This window comes from Leopardus geoffroyi, chromosome E1 (genome assembly GCF_018350155.1).
Source record: "Leopardus geoffroyi isolate Oge1 chromosome E1, O.geoffroyi_Oge1_pat1.0, whole genome shotgun sequence".
NCBI lineage: Eukaryota > Metazoa > Chordata > Mammalia > Carnivora > Felidae > Leopardus > Leopardus geoffroyi.
The window spans coordinates 50,332,405-50,353,759 of NC_059330.1; the positions used below are offsets into that span (position 1 = coordinate 50,332,405).

Sequence of the window (21,355 nt, forward strand, 5' to 3'; positions counted from 1 at the left end):
AACCCTGAGAGGATACTTGGCCAGGAGGCGTCAGTACACAGGGACCAGCTCTGTGCAGCTGGGATCCTTGCCACACAGCTCTTACATGCTTTTGGTCCCGTCCCTTCGTGGAATGGATGACGCACAGACAAATATGCGAAAAGATGCCGGCGGCTAGCTAGCTAAGTCCGTACTCAGGAAATTCTGACACAGCAACATTATGAGTAAAATCTTGAAACAGTTCACAACTTTCTAACAAGTGCGGTCATACAAATAAGTGAAATAATACAAAACATGACTTACCACAGAATAAATAAATGACCAAAACTCTTTGGTATTCAAAATTTTTTTGAAAGTGAAAGAAGTAACATAGGTAAACAGAATGACTGATGGAACATAACCAATAAGGCAAAAAACCTGTAAAACAGAAATGTGTATTTTTATGTAAACATATGAAAAGCTAACAGTCCATATGATCTCAAACACCAGTCATATCAAAGAGTTAAAAAAATTTTTTTTAATGTTTTATTTATTTTTGAGTGAGAGAGAGACAGAGCGTGAGCGGGGGTGGGGGGGGGGGGCAGAGAGAGAGAGGCAGACACAGAATCTGAAGCAGATTCCAGGCTCCAAGCTGTCAGCATAGAGCCAGACGTGGGGCTTGAACTCACAAAACCGTGAGATCATGACCCGACCTGAAGTCGGAGCCCAACCAACTGAGCCACCCAGGTGCCCCAGTCATCTCAAATATTAAGGAATGATTATTCTTCAAGTTTTATTCTCAACAAATCACTCCAAAAACTGAAATTGTGGTTACCTGAGAAATTACCATGCACATTTCTCCGAAATCAATAAAACTCATACTTTTAACTAATTGTAACACAATCCTGAATAAGTAATTCACACCAAACACTATTTGTAGTTCTTTTTTATGCCAAGAAAAATGCTATCTCTAATCATTTTCTTATAAAAACAAGTATAATAGCTGGTTACTACTTTATCCTTCTCAATCAACTATGAACTACCATTTCAATATACAACATTCAATACTTTGTAAATGTTTAAAAAAATTATTAATTTATAAGGCACAATTTAATATGTAAAGTCACTATAGCCTCTGGCAAAATTGATAAATTTACATTCAGCAACCCCAACCTTACTTCTGTTTTCCCTTCTTCCTAATCACTCATACAAAACGGTCGAGCATCAGTCATGAACATGTGAACATGAATGGAAGCTATATTCTTCCTTAGTATTTTAAGCTGTATTTATAAATTTTTTTAATGTTTTTAATGTTTGTTTATTTTTTTTTTTTAATTTTTTTTTCAACGTTTATTTATTTTTTTTTGGGACAGAGAGAGACAGAGCATGAACGGGGGAGGGGCAGAGAGAGAGGGAGACACAGAATTGGAAACAGGCTCCAGGCTCTGAGCCATCAGCCCAGAGCCCGACGCGGGGCTCGAACTCACGGACCGCGAGATCGCGACCTGGCTGACGTCGGACGCTTAACCGACTGCGCCACCCAGGCGCCCCAATGTTTGTTTATTTTTGAGAGAGAGGGAGAGAGACAGCAAGAGGAGGAGGGGCACAGAAAGAGGGAGACACAGAATCCGAAGCAGGCTCCAGGCTCTGAGCTGTCAGCACAGAGCCCGACGCGGGGCTTGAACTCATGAACTGTGAGATCATGACCTGAGCCGAAGTCGGATGCTCAACCGACTGAGCCACCCAGGCGCCCCTAGCTGAATTTTAAATTGTGGAATAAAAGAGTTTCTTTGTGAAATTATATTCAAGCAGAGAGACAAGGAGGGCATTTGAAAGAGGGACCGTTTAACTATTCCTGATTACACACCTAGCAGGGAGTCTACAGAAAAGACCACCTTAGTTTCAAGGAATTATTTTATAATAATAGTAAGCTGTGGTTTTCAAAAATCACTTGTAGTAATATAAATTGCATCATCAGTATCATACACAATAATTAAAACAAATACTGGTTCTATTTTCTATGAACAAAATTAATATCCAAATTACTCAACTAACCACCTGTCATGTTTATAAAGACTTAAGTTTCTTAAAATAACGTTTCATTTATAAATAGCATGAATATAACTGATGTTAACTTACCACAGAAAGGAACTTTATAGCATAAAAGTATAATCCATAATGAAATGCAAATAAACTTCCTAGCATCAAAATAAGAACAAGAAAAAATATGGGGATATCAACAATAGCTTGTCCAATCCAATATGCAGATGGTAAAAGCCCTGAAAGTTTAAGTTGAGTATAAGCTTTGATCTACAAAAAAAAAAGAGGGGAGAGGAAAAACTGATTATAATTATAAGCATGTTACAAACAAAAAACTCTAGCAAATTATTGTAGAACTCTTAATTTTACATCAACAAAACAAGTCACATTCCAGGTCTCTAGGTAATAAAAGCCTTCCTACAACTAAATATAAATTCCTTTATAGTCTTTAATCTGGTCCATTATTTCTCAGATGTAGCAATTTCGACAACAGTTTTCAGAATCAGAATACAGTCACACAAAACTAAAATAAAGCAAATGATGTCATGGGGATTACAGCTGCGCAAACAGTAAGTAGCCAAAACACTGTTGCTTTTAAAAATCTGTGGAAGGGGCGCCTGGGTGGCGCAGTCGGTTAAGCGTCTGACTTCAGCCAGGTCACGATCTCGCGGTCCGTGAGTTCGAGCCCCGCGTCGGGCTCTGGGCTGATGGCTCGGAGCCTGGAGCCTGTTTCCGATTCTGTGTCTCCCTCTCTCTCTGACCCTCCCCTGTTCATGCTCTGTCTCTCTCTGTCCCAAAAATAAATAAACATTGAAAAAAAAAAAAATTTAAAAAAAAAAAAAAATCTGTGGAAATAGATGGAAAGATATGTTTAAACAGAAAATGGATTCTCATTATTTACTTTTTAAAATTGTTTTTAAGTTTATTTGTTTGAGAGAGACAGAGAGCACAAGCAGGGCAGGGGAAGAGAGGGATGCAGACAGAGGATCCAAAGCAGGCTCCATGCTGACAACAGAGAGCCCGACCCAGGGCTTGAACCCACGAACCACGAGATCACGACTTGAGCTGACGTCAGATGCTGAACCGACTCAGTCACCCAGGTGCCCCAGATTCTCATTTTTTTTTTTTTTTAATTTTTTTTTTTCAACGTTTATTCATTTTTGGGACAAAGAGAGACAGAGCATGAACGGGGGAGGGGCAGAGAGAGAGGGAGACACAGAATCGGAAACAGGCTCCAGGCTCTGCGCCATCAGCCCAGAGCCCGACGCGGGGCTCGAACTCACGGACTGCGAGATCATGACCTGGCTGAAGTCGGACGCCTAACCGACTGCGCCACCCAGGCGCCCCCAGATTCTCATTTTTTTTTTTTTTTAAATTTTTTTCAACGTTTATTCATTTTTTTTTTTTTTGGGACAGAGAGAGACAGAGCATGAACGGGGGAGGGGCAGAGAGAGAGGGAGACACAGAATCGGAAACAGGCTCCAGGCTCTGAGCCATCAGCCCAGAGCCTGATGCGGGGCTCGAACTCACAGACCGCGAGATCGTGACCTGGCTGAAGTCGGACGCCTAACCGACTGCGCCACCCAGGCGCCCCCAGATTCTCATTTTTTAATATTACCTTTCATGATAACACTAATAAACTGCCAAGTGTCTTCTGGATTTACAGAAGGCTTTCAGCTTTAGTGGGAAGCTTTGTATTGGTAATGCACTTAAGCCTTTTATAAACTCCCATGTAGTGCAAAAAGTAAGGTGTTATTACTACGTTTTCACATATACAAACAGTAAACTTAAATGATTTGAGTTTCCCTAACTCTCTCATCTTCTCATTATTTAATTTGAAATTTTGAAAACCTTTTATAAATCCAAATACCTAACAATTTTATTCAGTTAATTTTTGACATCTGTAAATGCTTACACTCATAACAATGTATTATATGAAAGGGCTGGTCTTAGAGATAACAGAAGCACAGAATATAAAGTTTAGTTAAGACGGAGAGGAGGAACCGGGGCACCTGGGTGGCTCAGGTGGTTGAGCGTCCGACTCTTACCTTCGGCTCAGGTCATGATCTCATGATTCGTGAGTATGAGTGCAGAGCCTGCTTGGGACTCTCTCTCCCTCTCTCTTTACCCCTCCCCTGCTCGTGCTCTCTCTCTCTCAAAATAAATAAACATTAAAAAAAAAAAAAAAGACGAAGAGGAGGAATGATAAAAACAAATGGACAACTTTTGTGTTCAATGAATTATAAGAACAAAAATATAAACTCCAAAATAAGTATGAAAACATAAACAAGTCCAATAGAGTTATTTGGATAATCCGTGCTTTTTGTCATTCAAATAATGCAGGTGGGAATGCAAAACAGTATATCCCCTCTGGAAAACAGTTTGGCAATTTCTTATAAAACTGAACACGAAATCACCGTATGACACTCTAGGGCATTTACCCCAGAGAAATGAAAACTCACATTCACACAAAAACCTGTACGTAAATGTTCACAGCGGTTTTATTCACCATAGGAAAAAACTGGAAACAATTCAGATTCACACCATGGAATACTACCAAAAAATAAAAAAGAATGGACTGTTGGTACATACAAACTGAGTAAATCTCCAGGGAATCATGCTGAGTCAAAAGGCCAGTCCCTCCCAAAAACATGTTGTGATTCTACATATACATTCTTGAAATACTGAAATTACAGAAAGGGAGAACAGACTGGTGGCTGCCAGAGGTCAGGGAAGGGGTGGGTGTGGGGGCTTGAAAAGGGCAATAGGTGGGATCTCTGTGGTGACAGCACTGTTCTGTACCGTGACCGTATCAGTGTCAACGTCCTGGGATCTTACTATTATACGACAGTCTGACAAGATGCTATTACTGAGGTGAAGAGAGTAGGGTACACAGGATCTCGTTTTATTATTTCTTACCACCTAATATGAATCTACAATTACCTCTAAATAAATATTTGAATTAGAAAAAACATTTTAAGTTGAAACAAAAAAGAGAAAAATGCAATTGTCTAGGAAATTTTGTATGTGGGTGGTGTGGGGTTATGGATTTTTTAAATTTTCTTATACCTTCCTACAATTTCTAAATTAGCACAATGAATATATATAACAGAAAAAATGAATTATGTTTTTAAAATATCTCCTGAGACTCATGTATTACTTTTCCACTACAGAAAATTATTAAAAGATGTAACTGTCTGCTATGAGGCTTAACTTCATTACTTGTCACACTGGGTAAATTAAGGCAAACCTGTCTCCACCGAACTAAGAGCAGACATGGAGAGAACGAGAATTTTGATTACAGGGGTAAGAGGGACAACCTCGGGAGGGTGCAAGGATAGAGGCTGTACAGGGCACCACTTGCCTGAGGACAGGAGAGAAAAGGCAAGGATACCACACCACCTCGGTACACACAGCAATTTTCCCCAGGCTCTGGTGATCACAATCACTACCTGTTTTTTTTCATTTAACTTGGACATTCAGTACCTTCCACTAAAGGTTAAGGGGGGAGAGAGAGTTTAGTGAACTAATAAGAACATAAGGACCCGCTACTAAGAGGAGATGAGACAACACGGAACATGGCACATGACTCCCATCACTTCCTGACTTACAAAAGGTCGGTACACATAAAACTTACATCACAATGTTGCAAGGATTAACGGATGTAACTTTTGAAGCATGTGACAAGGACTCAAGTAATAAATGACTGTTATTACTATCACTGTAGTAAATATGTTGACGCTCCATCTACTTATTCCTGAAACATGAGGTCTTGCACTCATGCAAAAGAGGTTATTTTTCTTATATGAGATTTCTTATTAACAAACTGTACCTGAAATTTTAACTCAATCATTACCTTATGATTCTCTGCATTTTCCATGGCAAAGTAAGGTGGCATTGCAGTCACAATGATTCCAAGCAAAGCTGCTTGGAAATACAGCTCGATTTTAAAAACGATGTCTGTAATTTCCTGAAAGACAACCACAGAACAAGAAATGAAGTGAGAATTACTTCACATCATCTTAGTACTTTCTAAAAGACTATCAAAACCTCTGAAGAAACACACTAGGATATCTACCCTAGGCGTAGCCTATGTGAGGGAATGAGTGGCAGTTATTAACAGGCAGTGACTTATAGGACCAACTTTGCTACTTAGGAAGCAGCTATAGAGTCCTGAGCAAATCATGGTACTTCCATTTTCTTATCTGTAACAGGGAATAATGCAGCATTTAAATTAAGCTTCCCCATTTAATTAAAACTCATAATGTGCATGAAAAAGCAGTTTACATGTCCACCAGCAGTCCTATGCAATGAACAGGACCACGTCAGAATGATTTCTGATGCACTCACTGGTTGTGAGGACTGAGCCATCTGGGATCTCGGGGCCCTCTTCTGTTGGAAAAAGCTGTGCTTTGGAACCAGCTCAGCCTCCTGGAAACAGGAGTTTCTTCTCCCCAGCAGGGAGCACTAGAATTCCCACAGGCCCCGATGGTTCCTAGCTAAGAGCCAAGTTCGGAAGGCAAACTTCTCCGGACAACCTACGTAAACAGCTGGGGCCCCAAATGTAAGTCACCCAGAACCAAGTTACTGTATCACCCTGCCCTCCACAAGGCCATTTTCTTACCCGTATTCTGTGAAAGATACACCTGTGGGACAGGGAAGGTCCTGTGCACTAGGAGAGAACCCACACTACGTCTAGTAGTCACCCCGGCCCTGGCACATCTCCCTACAGGACGATGTGGAAACAGAAGGCATCTTGTCAACACTGGCCTTCTCGGTTTTTAGCAGTAAAGCCAATTCTTTCATTCATGTCATATGACATTGTAGAATTTGTCCCAAACTATGGTAATTTATAGTGGAAGACCCAGACAGAACCAATAACTATATAAACTAGATGGTACAGTAAGTGGAGATTAGTGAGAACATACTTGTATTCAATCACACAGAATCTGACAAAGGAAGGGAAAAAATGTGGAACATTAGTAAGACTATTGTCTGTGAACTGAGCCTTTTAAAAGTCTCAGTTCTTTCCTTCTGGTTTTAAAAACCAGTATGTCCGTGTTTGATGAAAATATAAGTTGCAAGATCTTTTTTAATAGTCATGGATACATACAAATGTAGTAACATCATAAAAACATACACAGGAATTATAAATTTTGAACTGTGGTTACTTCACAGAGAAGAGAAGGAAACAAGATTAGGGAGGAGCACACTGGAAGTTTCAATTGTATCTTTAAAATTTTATTAAATTAAAAAAAGTGTAACAAGGCATTAACATTTGGAACATGTGAGTAGTAGACACATGCCTATTTTCTGCAGGTCTGGAATATTTCACATTAAAGAAAATCACAGAGGATGAGCCATAACTGGTGATTTCAGTATCACCTATGTATTGGTGACTCCCAATATTTATTTCCGGTCCAGAAATTTCTCCAGGTTAATTCATCCAGATGCCTCCTACATGCCCCATCAGGCAAATGCCACAAGGATCACCAATAACTCCGTACGCTCAAGACTGAAATGAGCGTCTCCGTTCACCAAACAAAACCAAACTCTCTCCTGCCTGTATTCTCAAAACTGGTGAACAGTACCACCATGCACCACATTACCCAAAACCGTAAGACACACGACTCTTCTTTTCCTCACCTCACAAACGCAACAGTGATGAAGTATGACAGATCTTTTAACATCTTTTTGATTCTATCGCTATTGTTTTTTTTTTTTTTATTAATTTTTTTTTCAACGTTTATTTTTATTTTTGGGACAGAGAGAGACAGAGCATGAACGGGGGAGGGGCAGAGAGAGAGGGAGACACAGAATCGGAAACAGGCTCCAGGCTCTGAGCCATCAGCCCAGAGCCCGACGCGGGGCTCGAACTCACGGACCGCGAGATCGTGACCTGGCTAAAGTCGGACGCTTAACCGACTGCGCCACCCAGGCGCCCCGATTCTATCGCTATTGTTAAGCCACTGCATTAACTCAGTCACTCATCATCTCCTCTCACCTGAACTATTTAGTAAAACAATCTCTGATCAAATCTGAGTTTCCTTCCTTTTGCCACCACCATTCACCCCAGAGAAATTGCTCTCCACCCTGGTGCCAGTGATCTTCTAAAAATGCAAATCTGATGTTTAAGTAAAACTATACCAAGAAGAGTACTCACCTTCAATGTGATCTCCATTTCAAGATGGCAAAACATTACAGCAAACTAAACAAGTTTTAGGTGTAGATTAAACAGCCACAGAAGCACAAGGTAGATTGGTGGCTGGCTGGGAGTAGGGATGGGTGGGTGGGGGGGGGCGTATAGGAGGTGATTAACTAACAGGAACAAGGGTTTCCTGGGGGGTTGGGAGGAAGATAAAACCTAGAATTGGCATGGTGATGGGTGCAGAACTCTATGAACATAATAAAAACCACTTAATTGTACACTTAAATGAGTTAATTCATAGTATATGAAGTATATCTCAATAAAGCTACTTTAAAAAAGTATAGCAATAGAAAGCAAAAAAAAAAAACTGCCATTACAGAAAGGTATTTGTCCATTTATTTTTCAATATGTGAAAAATAAAACATAATGGCGAGAGAACAATGTTGACTATTCTTCTGAAAACTTAAGTTAATTTTCACTTTCATAACCCAACAGTCCTATCTAGAGGGAAAATGACTGTATGGATGACTTCTCAAGGTTCTTTCATTACCCCAGGAGGAGATTTTAGATGAACAATGTTCATTTGTAAATTATCTTAATTTTTCTTCTACGATGAATACAAAAAATACTTACGCTTTACAAAATATCAGTACCAAGACAGAATTTCCTTGCCTGAAGCAAACCAATACTGGGCAGTCCTAAACCCAGATGTAAACCATCCCCAAATTTCAATAAGACTAAGAACTGTCTATATGATGAACATCTACAGATTTCATTTGTATTAACACTTGGCTTTTACTACACACACACACACACACACACACACACACACACACATTTTTTAAGTTTGCTTACTTGAAAGAATGGAGTATTCCAAACCTGGATGCTTTCAGTCACATTTAAATGGTAAAGATAATAATTACTAATAATATTCATCAATACAGGTAAAGAACAAACCATAGTACTGTTGAAAACAGCTGTAAAAACATAGTCCTACAATTAAAAAAAGAGAGTTATGACATACTTTATATGAAACATACTGCTACCAAGCTTTTCTCACAGACCGAGCTAATCCTCACTAACTAAAGTTGATCCAAATTATAGAAATATATAACAATATATAACAAATATTATTTGTTATAATATATAACAAATTATAGAAATCATATTCAATAAAGACAGAGAGATAAATATAACCTGGCTTGGAATCTATAAATATTTTGATTTTTTAAACAAATTATTTGTAAAATGTTTTATAAATTGGTCATTCAGCAGGTCATAAAACACATGATAAACACAGCTAGCTATTTCCAAAAGTAAATTCTAATTTCTAACTAATGAGGTCAAGCCAGCAAATGATTAATTTAAAAAAGTTTTCTTAATGTTTTATTTATTTTTGAGAAAGAGACAGAGTATGAGTGGGGGAGGGGCAGAGAGAGGGGGAGACACAGAATCCGAAGCAGGCTCCAGGCTCTGAGCTGTCAGCACAGAGCCCGACGTGGGGCTCGAACCTGTGAACCGTGAGATCATGACCTGAGCTGAAGTCGGACACTTAACTGACTGAGCCACCCAGGCACCCCAAGCAAATGATTAATTTTAGAGAAAATATCTTAATGTTTTATAACTTTCAAATAGTTATTCATTCACACACATTCCTCTTACCTGTTCTGAATACATCACATTTAAAGCTGCACTATGGGGAGCAGCGGACACATAGTCACTGTCATTAAACATTGTCACCATTATGTTCTGGTTTGTGAAAAAGCTAATAACATCGCTGATATCGGAGTCTGGTGTTAGAAAATAAGCAAATAACAAAGAATCAGTTTAAATGAGAAACAGACACAGACTTTTAATAACATTGGAAAGAGCTTTTTTGAAAAAAAAAATTATCTTCATTAGATAAAGCATAATTAAGAACAATGGCTCTGGAGCCAGTCAGCCTGGATTCAAATCCAAACCAATATATACACAGGCCTTAAAAACAGAACCTGGCACACAGCAACTGCACAAATTTTAGCTGAAGCTGCTACTATTAATGTTGAAAATGTATCTAGAATACATGAAATTTGGTTACGTTTTGAGAATTAAAATCTATCTGGCGATCTTATGTAACAAGATAACCTTACTGGGCTCAGAAAGATAGAGACAGGCAGGGTATGGAGTAAGGTAAGATCACTCTTTAGAGGATTTCTGTCTGCTCTGAGCTGACACACCTTATACGTGTCTTACATGCCTTAACTGTCTTAAAATATTAAAACACATAATCAGGTCTCCATCTATATTCTTTAAATTGCCTGGAGCCAAGGGAAAGACTGTGAATCCTGTCTGAGGTTTAAATCTACACCAACAGGTCTGATGAATGGAAACAGTTTCCTCTACATCTTCACAAAAGCCAGAAAGGACAAACGAGGCTTTGAGGGAAATCAAAACCAAACAAAGGAAAACACTATCAGTAACTGAAAACAGTATGGCAGGTGGATCAGACTCAGCACCAAACTTGAGTGTCAGAGAAAATGGTGCTCTTAGTGCTTTCATTGGTGCTTTTTTAGATACAACATTTACGCTTTATCTAGTGCCTTAAATGACCTCTCATCTCCAGTTGGCCTCTGTGGCTCTATACTCTTGACAAGAGAGCTACATTATAACTGAAGGAACTGTATCACCTGTGATACAAAAAGCTTTGCAAGGAGCATGGATACAAGCCAATATAGACACAGACGCCAGTGATTCCTAAAGGAAACATGGCTTTGTTTAGGACCAACAAAGCCTAGGAAAATAGAGGGTACACATGTATGCAACTCTAGAACTACTAGAAAATAACAAAAGGAAAATACTAGAATTTCTATAGATCAATGAGAATGAACACAAGGCAGAAAGATTTGAATTACACACACAATTTCCCAAACAAAAAAATTTTTATCAGAGTATGAGGCTCCATGCAGTACTATACTTTAACATCATGAAATGTAGATTAAAATCAAAACAAAAAATCTAATGAAAGAAGTAACATCACATTTTCTATTCAAGAGTAGTTTTCTGTCATTCTTCCTCCAAAGGAATAAAGATTACATAATAAAAAGAGAGCCACATTTTAAAAGTGATGATTTTAAGAGTAATTCATAATCATCCCTAACTATGATGATTATCTTAACACGGTTAAAGCTCTTCCATTAATAGTGAATCAGAAAGGAGAGATACTAGAATATAGGTGAAGTGTTGGAAAATATTAAACCCCAAAGAGTTTGTGAGTTATGTAAATGATTGCATTAAATGCAACTTTCTAACATATTTCAGCAAGATAAGCAAATAAAGCTGCCTTCTATTCTGCTGTCAATCTGCCAGTTAGCTAACCTTGATTTACTCTTCAAGAACCTTGGGACTAAAAACGACCCATGCAGATGGGAGATTTTGTAGGAACAACTGATCATGTAGGAATGAAATTTTGTACTAGGTTTTAACATTTTGAAAAAGCAGAATTGAGCCTTGCTCAAGGCCATGGTTCTTTAGTTTTTTCATATTTGACAACTAGGTAATTAAGAATAATCAGCAAATCCAAAAGTACTCAAAACCAATTTAATGTATTCGATTATAAATATTTGTATCTAAGGCAATTTTTCTTAATTCTGATTTTTCAGATAGTCCTTGAAAAACTGCTTAAACATTTCTATTTAGATATAGAACTGCATAAATGTTAACTCTTTCTAAAAAGGATGTTTCAATTCCTGAAGTTTATTTTGCTTGTCATAAAATATGATAGGAAACACACTGCTCGAGAATATGCAGCTACCGTTAAAAAATGAAATTTTATTATCATAAACAGTACAAGGTTAGTTTTTAAAACTGTAATCTACATTTAAACCAAAATTTCACTTCTGTAATGTATTACTCAGCATCAGTGATTTTTCCTTTTAGTTCAGTTTTTAAGACAGGCCATGCCTTTACCTTACATCTATTGCTAAAATCCCAATCTCTGACCTATATCCCACCACCCCAGGCCCCAGCCAACACACATTCACAGACCTTCACACACTCTCACCAGTAGAATTTTGAAGGAGCAGAGCTGTTTTGTATTTATGAGGTTTATCTCCAGGTTTTAGGAAATATAGGTCTGGAACAAGTTTGATGGGAACCACAGCATTTTTAAAAGAGCGATGCACCAAAAACATAAAAATCTGAACTGCAAAAAAAATTAAAAGCAGAAGCAACCTGAAAGGCACAAAGACAAAACAAGCACAGGGCACATTAATATAGAAATCTATTTTTAAAAACTCTTCCTTCAAATGACAGTTAAAAGTACTCATGTTTAAAAAAAAAAAAAAAAGAAAATTGAAAGAAAAAACTTGAAAGAAATAGCACTCAGGAGAATTCTACTCTCCAAAACGATCTCATGACAATACTGGATGGAAAGCCAATATTCAATGACAAAATTAAAACTTATAAAACTAACATCGTAGCCATCCTGAAATTTTTCTAGGGTATGTAAACTTGTGCTTCTAACTTTTAAGAACCCAACATTATGCCACATTTACATCTCTGTTGTCTTGAAGGGACTATCACAGCTCCTGCCCTACATCTGAACTATTTACCCTCCACATGTTTTAGAAAACATGATACAAAAATATTTTATATATTTTTTTATTATTTTTTTTTAAATTTTTTTTAAGGTTTATTCATTTTTCAGAGACAGAGAGAGACAGAGCATGAGTGGGGAGGGGCAGAGAGAGAGGGAGACACAGAATCTGAAGCAGGCTCCAGGCTCTGAGCTGTCAGCACAGAGCCGGACGCGGGGCTTGAACTCAAGAACTGGGAGATCATGACCTGAGCTGAAGTCGGACACTCAACCGACTGAGCCACCCAGGCGCCCCGATACAAAAATATTTTAGATACAGGGAAGGAAACAAAAATACAGTGAAACTTTGAATGACTGCCATCTTTGAAATGTCATCTATACCACATTAACTTCCACCGTTCCTCTACAGGCAAGACAAGATATACTCCATACAGTTATAAGGATCATTATTTGCTATTGGTCAAGTACATAATTCTATACCCTATTCAGAATGACCTTCTGTGTGGAAAACAGATATCCTTCTGTCTTATCCTGCAAAATGTTGCTACATTATATGTGATAGGTGTCACAGCAAGTGGGTAGAGACTGCTTAAACTATCACATTTTATAATTTTATAATTTTCAGAAGCCCTATTGTTTTAATGTTTATTTATTTATTTCTAAGACAGAGAGCAAGCAGGGGAGGGGCAGACATAGAGGGAGAGAGAATCCCAAGCACGCTCCTCACACTGTCAGCACAAAGCCCAGTGTGGGACTCAAACTTACGGAGCTGTGAGATGGTGACCTGAGCAGAAATCAGGAGTCAGACACTTAACCAACTGAGCCACCCAGGTACGTTAGAAAACCTGTAATTTTTTTAAAAAAAATCATTCTTTGGGGTGCTTGGGTGGCTCAGTCAGTTAAGAGTCCAACTTCAGCTCAGGCGATGATCTTGCAGTTCATGAGTTCAAGCCCCACGTTGGGCTCTGTGCTGACAGCTCAGCCTGGAGCCTGCTTCTGATTCTGTGTCTCCCTCTTTCTCTGCCCCTCCCTTGCTCAAGCTCCGTCTCTCTCTCTCTCTCAAAAATAAACATTAAAAAAAAAATCATTCTTAAATTGTTGTAAGTATACTTAAATCAGCATTTCCAAAAACATACTGCACTGAATCCTAGTTCTATAATATTTAATAGGTATTTTAAGTTAAAAAAAAATCAGGATTAAACAGCATTTGGAAACTCTAAAGCTGAAGCAATTCTTTACCATGGAACCTCTTTTCATATACCAGCATTTTCGTATGCTAATAAATAACTCTTTAAGGGGGGAAATATAAGATACAGTATTTCCTAAATGTACAGATGGTCAAATGCATATTTGTTAGGAATTGAATGTTTGTGTCACCCTCCCCCGAAATTCCTAACTCCCAACTCTCTAACTCCCAACATGATGGTCTTACGAGATAAGGCCTTTGGGAGGTAATGAGGATTAGATGAGGTCATGGGCCTAAGGCCCTCAAAACAGGATTAAGTGCCCTTGTAGGAAGAAAGAGCAGAGAGCTTGCTCTGTCTCTCTCCTGTGCTTAATAAAGAAAGTCATGTGAGCACAGAGCAAGATAATGGGTCATCTCTGCAAACCAGGAAGAGTGCCCTCAGGACCAATTTGGTATCCCAATCTGATTTCCACATTCTAAAACCATGATAAAATAAATTTCTGTTGTTGAAGCGACCTAGTCTATATTATTTTGTTATGGCAGTCTGAACTAAGACTTTTACTGTTTTTCAGGGAGTATTTTAGGTGGGTAGTGTTCAATGAAATAAACTGAAACATGCTGATTTAAATGAGTATTTTTCTTTCAGTAACGCTGAGGCTGGAATAAATGAAACACTTGACTGACATTTCTTTGATACTGAATAAATCAGGTCAAGAAAGCAAATGAATTCACCATATCTCAAGCACATAACAACACTCTATTCTTGCTTATTATACTTCTACTTCTGTTTCGGATCTAACAAGATAGGTGTGTATTCTACGAAAGTGTTGAATTTATGTCCCAATAATTGAAAGTCTAGCACCCATGGGAACCTGAGAGAGGTGAAGCAAAATTGAAAAGTTTTGATCACAGTTCTACAAGCTATAAAGCCTTCTTTATATTTGTTTCTTCATCCCATAAACAGAGATAAAAGTTACTCTTTCTGTTGTTTATAAAAAACAGCTATAAATAGTAGTAGCAGACACAGAACAATTGTGAAAAATGTAATTGCAAAATAAAACTTAAATACAGTGACAACAATTCAAAATTTACACAATTAGAGAATATTATGTCAGTCCCTCATTATTATCATTTTTTTTTTAATTTTTTTTTTCAACGTTTATTTATTTTTGGGACAGAGAGAGACAGAGCATGAACGGGGGAGGGGCAGAGACAGAGGGAGACACAGAATCGGAAACAGGCTCCAGGCTCTGAGCCATCAGCCCAGAGCCCGACGCGGGGCTCGAACTCATGGACCGCGAGATCGTGACCTGGCTGAAGTCGGACGCTTAACCGACTGCGCCACCCAGGCGCCCCAGTCCCTCATTATCTAGATGAGCCAAAAATGCTAATTTAAAAAAAGGGTAAAAACTCTAATGGTATTCAAACAAATTACTAAATGCATGATTCTTTTCTCAGACATTGTGAAGTTACAGTCTTAATCTTTGAAGCCACATAGATTTACCTACATTTACATTTAGAGAATGAAGACGACCAATGGAATTTGCATCCTTAAAAAAACAACTCATCAGGCAGAAAAGTGATGGCACTTACACTGATCTCGCTGATTTGCTTTCCCGTTTCAAAGTAAGCAAATGAAACTTTGCTACCGTGTACACCTGCTGTTTCCAAAGGCTCCTGGTGCTCACTAGAGAAGCCTTCGCTTCGGAAAGAATAAGTAAGCTCTGCTCCATTTCGTCAAAAGATTTTGAATCCACTTCCTCCTCTGGTGGCTGCTGAGTAAATACACTGTAATCTATTTGCCAAAACAAAACAGAAAGCCAGAAAATTATGGTATAAGCCTTAAAAGGATGAAAATCTTTCAGAGACATGTAGATTTTAAAGAAGCACACATCTGGTGGTGATGTAGACAAACGGAACTCTCATATACTTTGGCACTATTATTAAAACTGAACACACACGGGGCGGGGCAGGGTGCCTGGGTGGCTCAGTCGGTTAAGCGTCCGACTTCGGCTCAGGTCATGATCTCACCATTCGTGGGTTTGAGCCTTGCATCAGGCTCTGGGCTGACAGCTCAGAGCCTGGAGCCTGCTTCGGATTCCATGTCTCCATCTCTCTCTGCCCCTCCCCCACTCATGCTCTGTCTCACTTTGCCTCTCAAAAATAAAAAAATGCAATAAAAAAAAAAAAAAGCTGAACACACACATAAACTATGACCCAGAAAATTCTCTACTAGGTAGAAATGCAACAAAGATATGTACAACGGTCCACCAAAACACATGTACAAGAATATTCTTACCAGGGCGCCTGGGTGGCTCAGTCAGTTAGCATCCAACTCTTGATCCCAGCTCAGGTCATGATCTCATGGTTTGTGAGTTCAAGCCCCGCATCAGAATCCACGCTGACAATGTGGAGCCTGCCTGGGATTCTCTCTCTCCCTTTCTCTCTCTCTCTCTCTCTCTCTCTCTCTGCCCCTCCCCTGCCTGCATGTGGTATGCACATGTACACACTCTCTCTCAAAATAAATAAACCAAAAAAAAAAAAAAAAAAAAGAATATTCTTAGCTAGCAACCTATCCAGAATAGTCATAAACTGGGAAAAACACAAATGTCTATCAACAGGAGAATGAATACATAAGATGTGAAATATTCTTGTAATAGAATAGTCTAAAAACAATGAAACTGAATAAACTACTATATGCCTACAATAGTTTAAACCCTACAAACATAATTTAGGTAAAAGAGGCCAGACACAAAAGAGACATACTATACAACTGATTCCATGAGACAAACACAGACAACACAGACAAATCAACGAGAACAGGAAAAATATATGTATTTTTATAAGTGATGCAATTTTCAAAAAATAAAAAATGAAGATGTGAAAATTGGTTTCAGTATTATGAGAACCACAAGGAAGGATTTATTTGATTTATGTTAAAAAATAAAAAATGAGTACACATTAAAAACTTTAAGAGTGGAATGGAATAATGCATAAAGTAATATTGAACCAAGCCTGGTTATCCTGGGACCTTAGCAACTCAACAGTTTAGATGAATGACTTAGTAAAATAACCCAGTTTAATCCTTCTCTTTCACTGATACAATGGACTAAATCAAACTAAAAATTGGGGCTAAAATATTGTACATCACAATTGTGGTATTCAGCAAGCACCAATTTACCTTCTACAGAATTTGATACATGTATTTTTAAAAAAAAATTTTTATGGTTATTTATTTACTTTTGAGAGAGTGCACAAGCAGGGGAGGAATAGACAGAGAGAGAAAGAGAATCTGAAGCAGGCTCCAGGCTCTGAGCTGTCAGCAGAGTCTGACACAGGGCTCAAATTCATGAACCGTGAGATCAGGACCTAAGCTGAAGGTGGACAACCAAGCAACTGAGCCACCCAGGCACCCCTAGAATTTGATACATATATTTTTTAAGTTTGTTTATTTATCTTGGGGTGCCTGGAAGGTTCGGTTGGTTGAGCATCCGACTTTGGCTCAGGTCATGATCTCACAGTTTGTGGTTTCCAGCCCCACATCAGGTTCTTGCTGACAGCTCAGAGCCTGAAACCTGCTTCAGATTCTGTATCTCCCTCTCTCTCTGCCCCTCCCCCACTTGTGCTCTGTCTCTCAAACATAAATAAACATTAAAAAAATAATAATAAAAATAGGGGCCCCTGGGTGGCTCAGTCAGTTAAGCGTCCGACTCTTGGTTTCAGCTCAGGTCAGGATCTCATGGTTCGTGAGTTCAAGCCCCACATAGGGCTCTGTGCTGTCAGAGAATCTTGGGATTCTCTCTCTCTCCCTCTCTCTCTCTCTCTCTCTGGCCCTCCCCCACTTGTACTCTCTCTCTCTCAAAATAAATAAACTTTAAAAATGAAAAAAAATAAATTAATTAAAAGTTTATTTGAGAGAGAGAGAGAGACCTAGTGTGAGTGGGGGAGGGGCAGAGACAGGGAGAGAGAGAATTCCAAGCAGGCTCCCCACTACCAGTACAGAGCCCGATGTAGGGGCTCAAACCCACAAAGCCAAAAGATCATGCCTGAGCCTAAACCAAGAGTTGGACACTTAACCAACTGAACCACCCAGGCACCCCCAGAATTTGGCATTTTTAACCTTTTAAAAAATAAAACCATTAAAATTGGCCAAACTGAATGCAAGTCGATATTAGAAGTAAATTTATTCTGCATGATGGACTTAAAAGTGCTACAGAATAAGGCTAAATGACACCTACACAGCATACAGCCTTCTCATCTCTATTGCCACTACCCAAACATTTCTACCCACTACCTCCTATACCTCAAAGTATTTAGCCCCACAGCTATAAGTGTCTTCTCCATCTAATTCTCTTCCATTATCCAAGGTATTACAAACATACTCACTGATAATGCATCCTAGATTCTGATCACTGACTTCCTCTATTTCTTCTATTCCCATACCTTTATCTCTACTCAATTTCAACAAACTGGACGCATGCCCAAATTTGAGACCTTGTTCTTTCCCCAACTACATAAGATCTAAAACTTCTATGTGAACTTTTTCTCTCTGGCTACAATCTGGTATCATGTCCCCATCATAAACCTGCCTTTTCTCCTTTCTCCACATGTAAGAGAAACATCCCGTTTCCTTCACCCTCCCGACCTACCACCACAACCACCTTGCTAATTTTCAATTGTAAGAAAGTTTCCTCAATTCACGCCCTTTCCCTAAACTGCAAAGAACCAACTTTGACTTTTACCACCACTGAAATGGCACAGTCAAGGTCACCACTGGCTTCCATACTATCAAATCCTTCACTGTCTTCTCTGTTACCAAAACCATCTTTTCTGTTCTCATCTTATTCTTCACAGCAATCAACAAATAAGTGATCACTTCCTTGTGATTTTTGTCTGGGCTTTAACGTCTCCTTTTGTGAAGAGAGAAAGAGCAAGGATGGGTCCTTCTTCATCAGCTCTTTTTGGCCCTTCACTGCCCAACCTCAGGGCCCCCCTTCCACTTTTTGTCTGCACTCTCTCCCGGGGTGACTTCAGCAAAACCTATGGCACTATCTACTTCTAACTCCAGAATTTACATCTTTAGCCCCAGCATCTTCACTCAGCTCCAAATGTGTTCATCCAACTGCCCGCTCTACACCTCCACTTGGATGTCTAATAATATAACCAAAATCCGGGCCGAAATTCCTCCTTTCTATAAACCTACTCCTCCCCCTCCTTTCTACAAACCTGCTACTCCCCCACTCTCAGGAAATGGCAATTCCATTCCCAGTTGTCAAACAAACAGCTTAGCAATTATTCTTGATCCCTCCCTCTCCCCAACACCTGACACTTAGCCCATCAGCAAGACCTCACCAGCACCACAAATGTGACCCACGTCTATCCGCGCTTCCCTGTTTTCACGACCATCCTACTTCAACGAAGACAACGGTTTCCTAACTGGTCCTCCTGCTTCTACTCATCATTTAAAACTTAAAATGCATTTTTAAATATGCAAACCAGATGTTTAAAGCACTCCTTTGCTTTAAATCTCTCGACAGCTTCACACCACACTAAGGAAACAAACCAATTTCTTTTCCAGATATTCAAAGATTCAAAGACTAAACATGATCTGGCCCCTGGCCCTCCCCTATAATCTGCTTGGCTCTCTAAACTCCATCCACAGTGGCCTTTCCTCTGTCATCAAAATCATCCAACTCATTCCTTAACAGTCTGTGGTAGCGGTTCCCTTTACCTGGAAAGCTCTGCAATAAAATGTACTTGGGTTTTTCTCGCCATCCAAGTCTTAGTTTATCATCTCAACACAGTCCTCCCTGAAGATACGATCTAAGCTACCTGCCTCCCAAGACCACCCAATTACTTCTTTCATAACTCTGATTACTATCAGTAAATATCTGTTACTTATTTATGTACCTTATTTATCTACTCTTTCTTCCCCCAAATACATATTTCACATGCTTATATGATTATTTGTCTTGTTCACCATCTGCCTGGTTCACTGCCAAAAATTTTTTGTTATAGTTTTGTTTCTACCTGCTTGGTCAATTTCTGCTTCAACTTCTAGCTTTAAGAACACATCCTCCAAAGTTGTCATGGAGACACCATAAGAAATAACACCCAAATTTGAGTGAGTGTCTAGAGCAGAAAATAAACCTAAAAAAAAAAAAAAAGAAAGAACGTTATGAAGTTAAGCATATCATCATGAATTATTCTAAAATATCCTAAAAGGATATCCTAAAAGGATATCCCTTTTAAAATGGGATATGACTAAATTTACTAGCATAGTGGTTCTCAAACTTTTTGGTCTCAGAACTCCATTAACATTGTTAAAAATTGCTAAGGAGCCCAAGGAATGTTTGTTTATATAGAGATATATCTAGTAGATATTTATCATATTATAAATTAAACCTAAGAAATATTTCACAGGCAGAATGATAGGCAGGGTACATTAAGTCGGCAATGTGTACTTTATTCTAGTTAATATAATATAGAAAACTAAACTAATACAGAAAATTTCTGTCTAAGTGAAGTAAATGTTTTGGGAATTCTGCACAACATATCTGCATCAGTAACATCCTTTTAGTTACTAAGAGATCCTAAACAGATAAAGGAAATTGAGTTTGGAGTTCCTCATTATAAAGCGGAAAGATAATGCCACAATCAAAATAATTCAAGGGTTTACCATATTATCATGTAATTCATTATGGAATCATAAAACTGGAAAAGGACTTGAGAACACATATAAACAATCATGTATGTTTGTGTATAATTACATGATTACATATTCCCAAATTATATCATTTGCCTCTAAGCAAATGGAGCGATCTGTTTCTTGACAACAAAGCAAATACATTTACTTAACATATTAGTTACAGTTTCTCGCATGATGTTTGTTCAAAAAAAACCAAAGAATGAAAAAACATCCCATGTTAGCTTGTAGTTTCTCATTTTCAAAAGCAAAGTAAAGCAGAAATGGTATATTAACTTCAGTTACCTGGGAACATGTAAATATTATTAAACAGAAAAGTATACAACAAAGTAAATCAAGAAAATCAGCTCCCAATGCAAGATCCTGGTTCAACAACCAGGAAACTGAAAGTAATACCTGCAAATTTGTCCATGTCCTTAAAAGGCAAGCTATACACAAGTTGTTGATCATTCTGTTGTAATAAAGTAGCTCCAGGTATATGTTGTTTAACCAGGGATGAAAGAGATTCTGTGGCACAATATCTGTCTATGTACATGCTAGAAAAAACCAAAAATCGTAATTTTTCTAAATAATTACTCAGTAAACAACCAAAAGTAAATTCTGAATGCTTTAAGTAAAGCTAGTGCCATAAAAAATGGCTAAAGTACTAATGGCATGGCAAACCTGAAATAAATTAACAGTAGATCAAGAATATTATAGGGGCGCCTGGGTGGCGCAGTCGGTTAAGCGTCCGACTTCAGCCAG

The 21,355-nt window shown here is 38.5% G+C and overlaps 1 protein-coding gene across 3 annotated transcripts in view; it reads right to left on the minus strand.

Annotated features, from left to right (window-relative positions):
• ABCA5 (ATP binding cassette subfamily A member 5) overlaps positions 1 to 21,355 on the minus strand; it is a 75,959-nt gene that overhangs the window by 15,901 nt on the left and 38,703 nt on the right. For all 3 annotated transcript variants that reach the window (XM_045489558.1, XM_045489557.1, XM_045489556.1), the window contains exons 17-25: positions 21,008 to 21,147; positions 19,936 to 20,055; positions 15,499 to 15,700; positions 12,186 to 12,355; positions 9,809 to 9,936; positions 9,002 to 9,139; positions 5,855 to 5,968; positions 2,098 to 2,268; positions 283 to 396 (exon numbers count right to left, since the gene is read on the minus strand). In XM_045489558.1, coding sequence (XP_045345514.1) covers positions 283 to 396; positions 2,098 to 2,268; positions 5,855 to 5,968; positions 9,002 to 9,139; positions 9,809 to 9,936; positions 12,186 to 12,355; positions 15,499 to 15,700; positions 19,936 to 20,055; positions 21,008 to 21,147 — 1,297 coding nt within the window. The remainder of the gene's footprint in view (positions 1 to 282; positions 397 to 2,097; positions 2,269 to 5,854; positions 5,969 to 9,001; positions 9,140 to 9,808; positions 9,937 to 12,185; positions 12,356 to 15,498; positions 15,701 to 19,935; positions 20,056 to 21,007; positions 21,148 to 21,355) is intronic.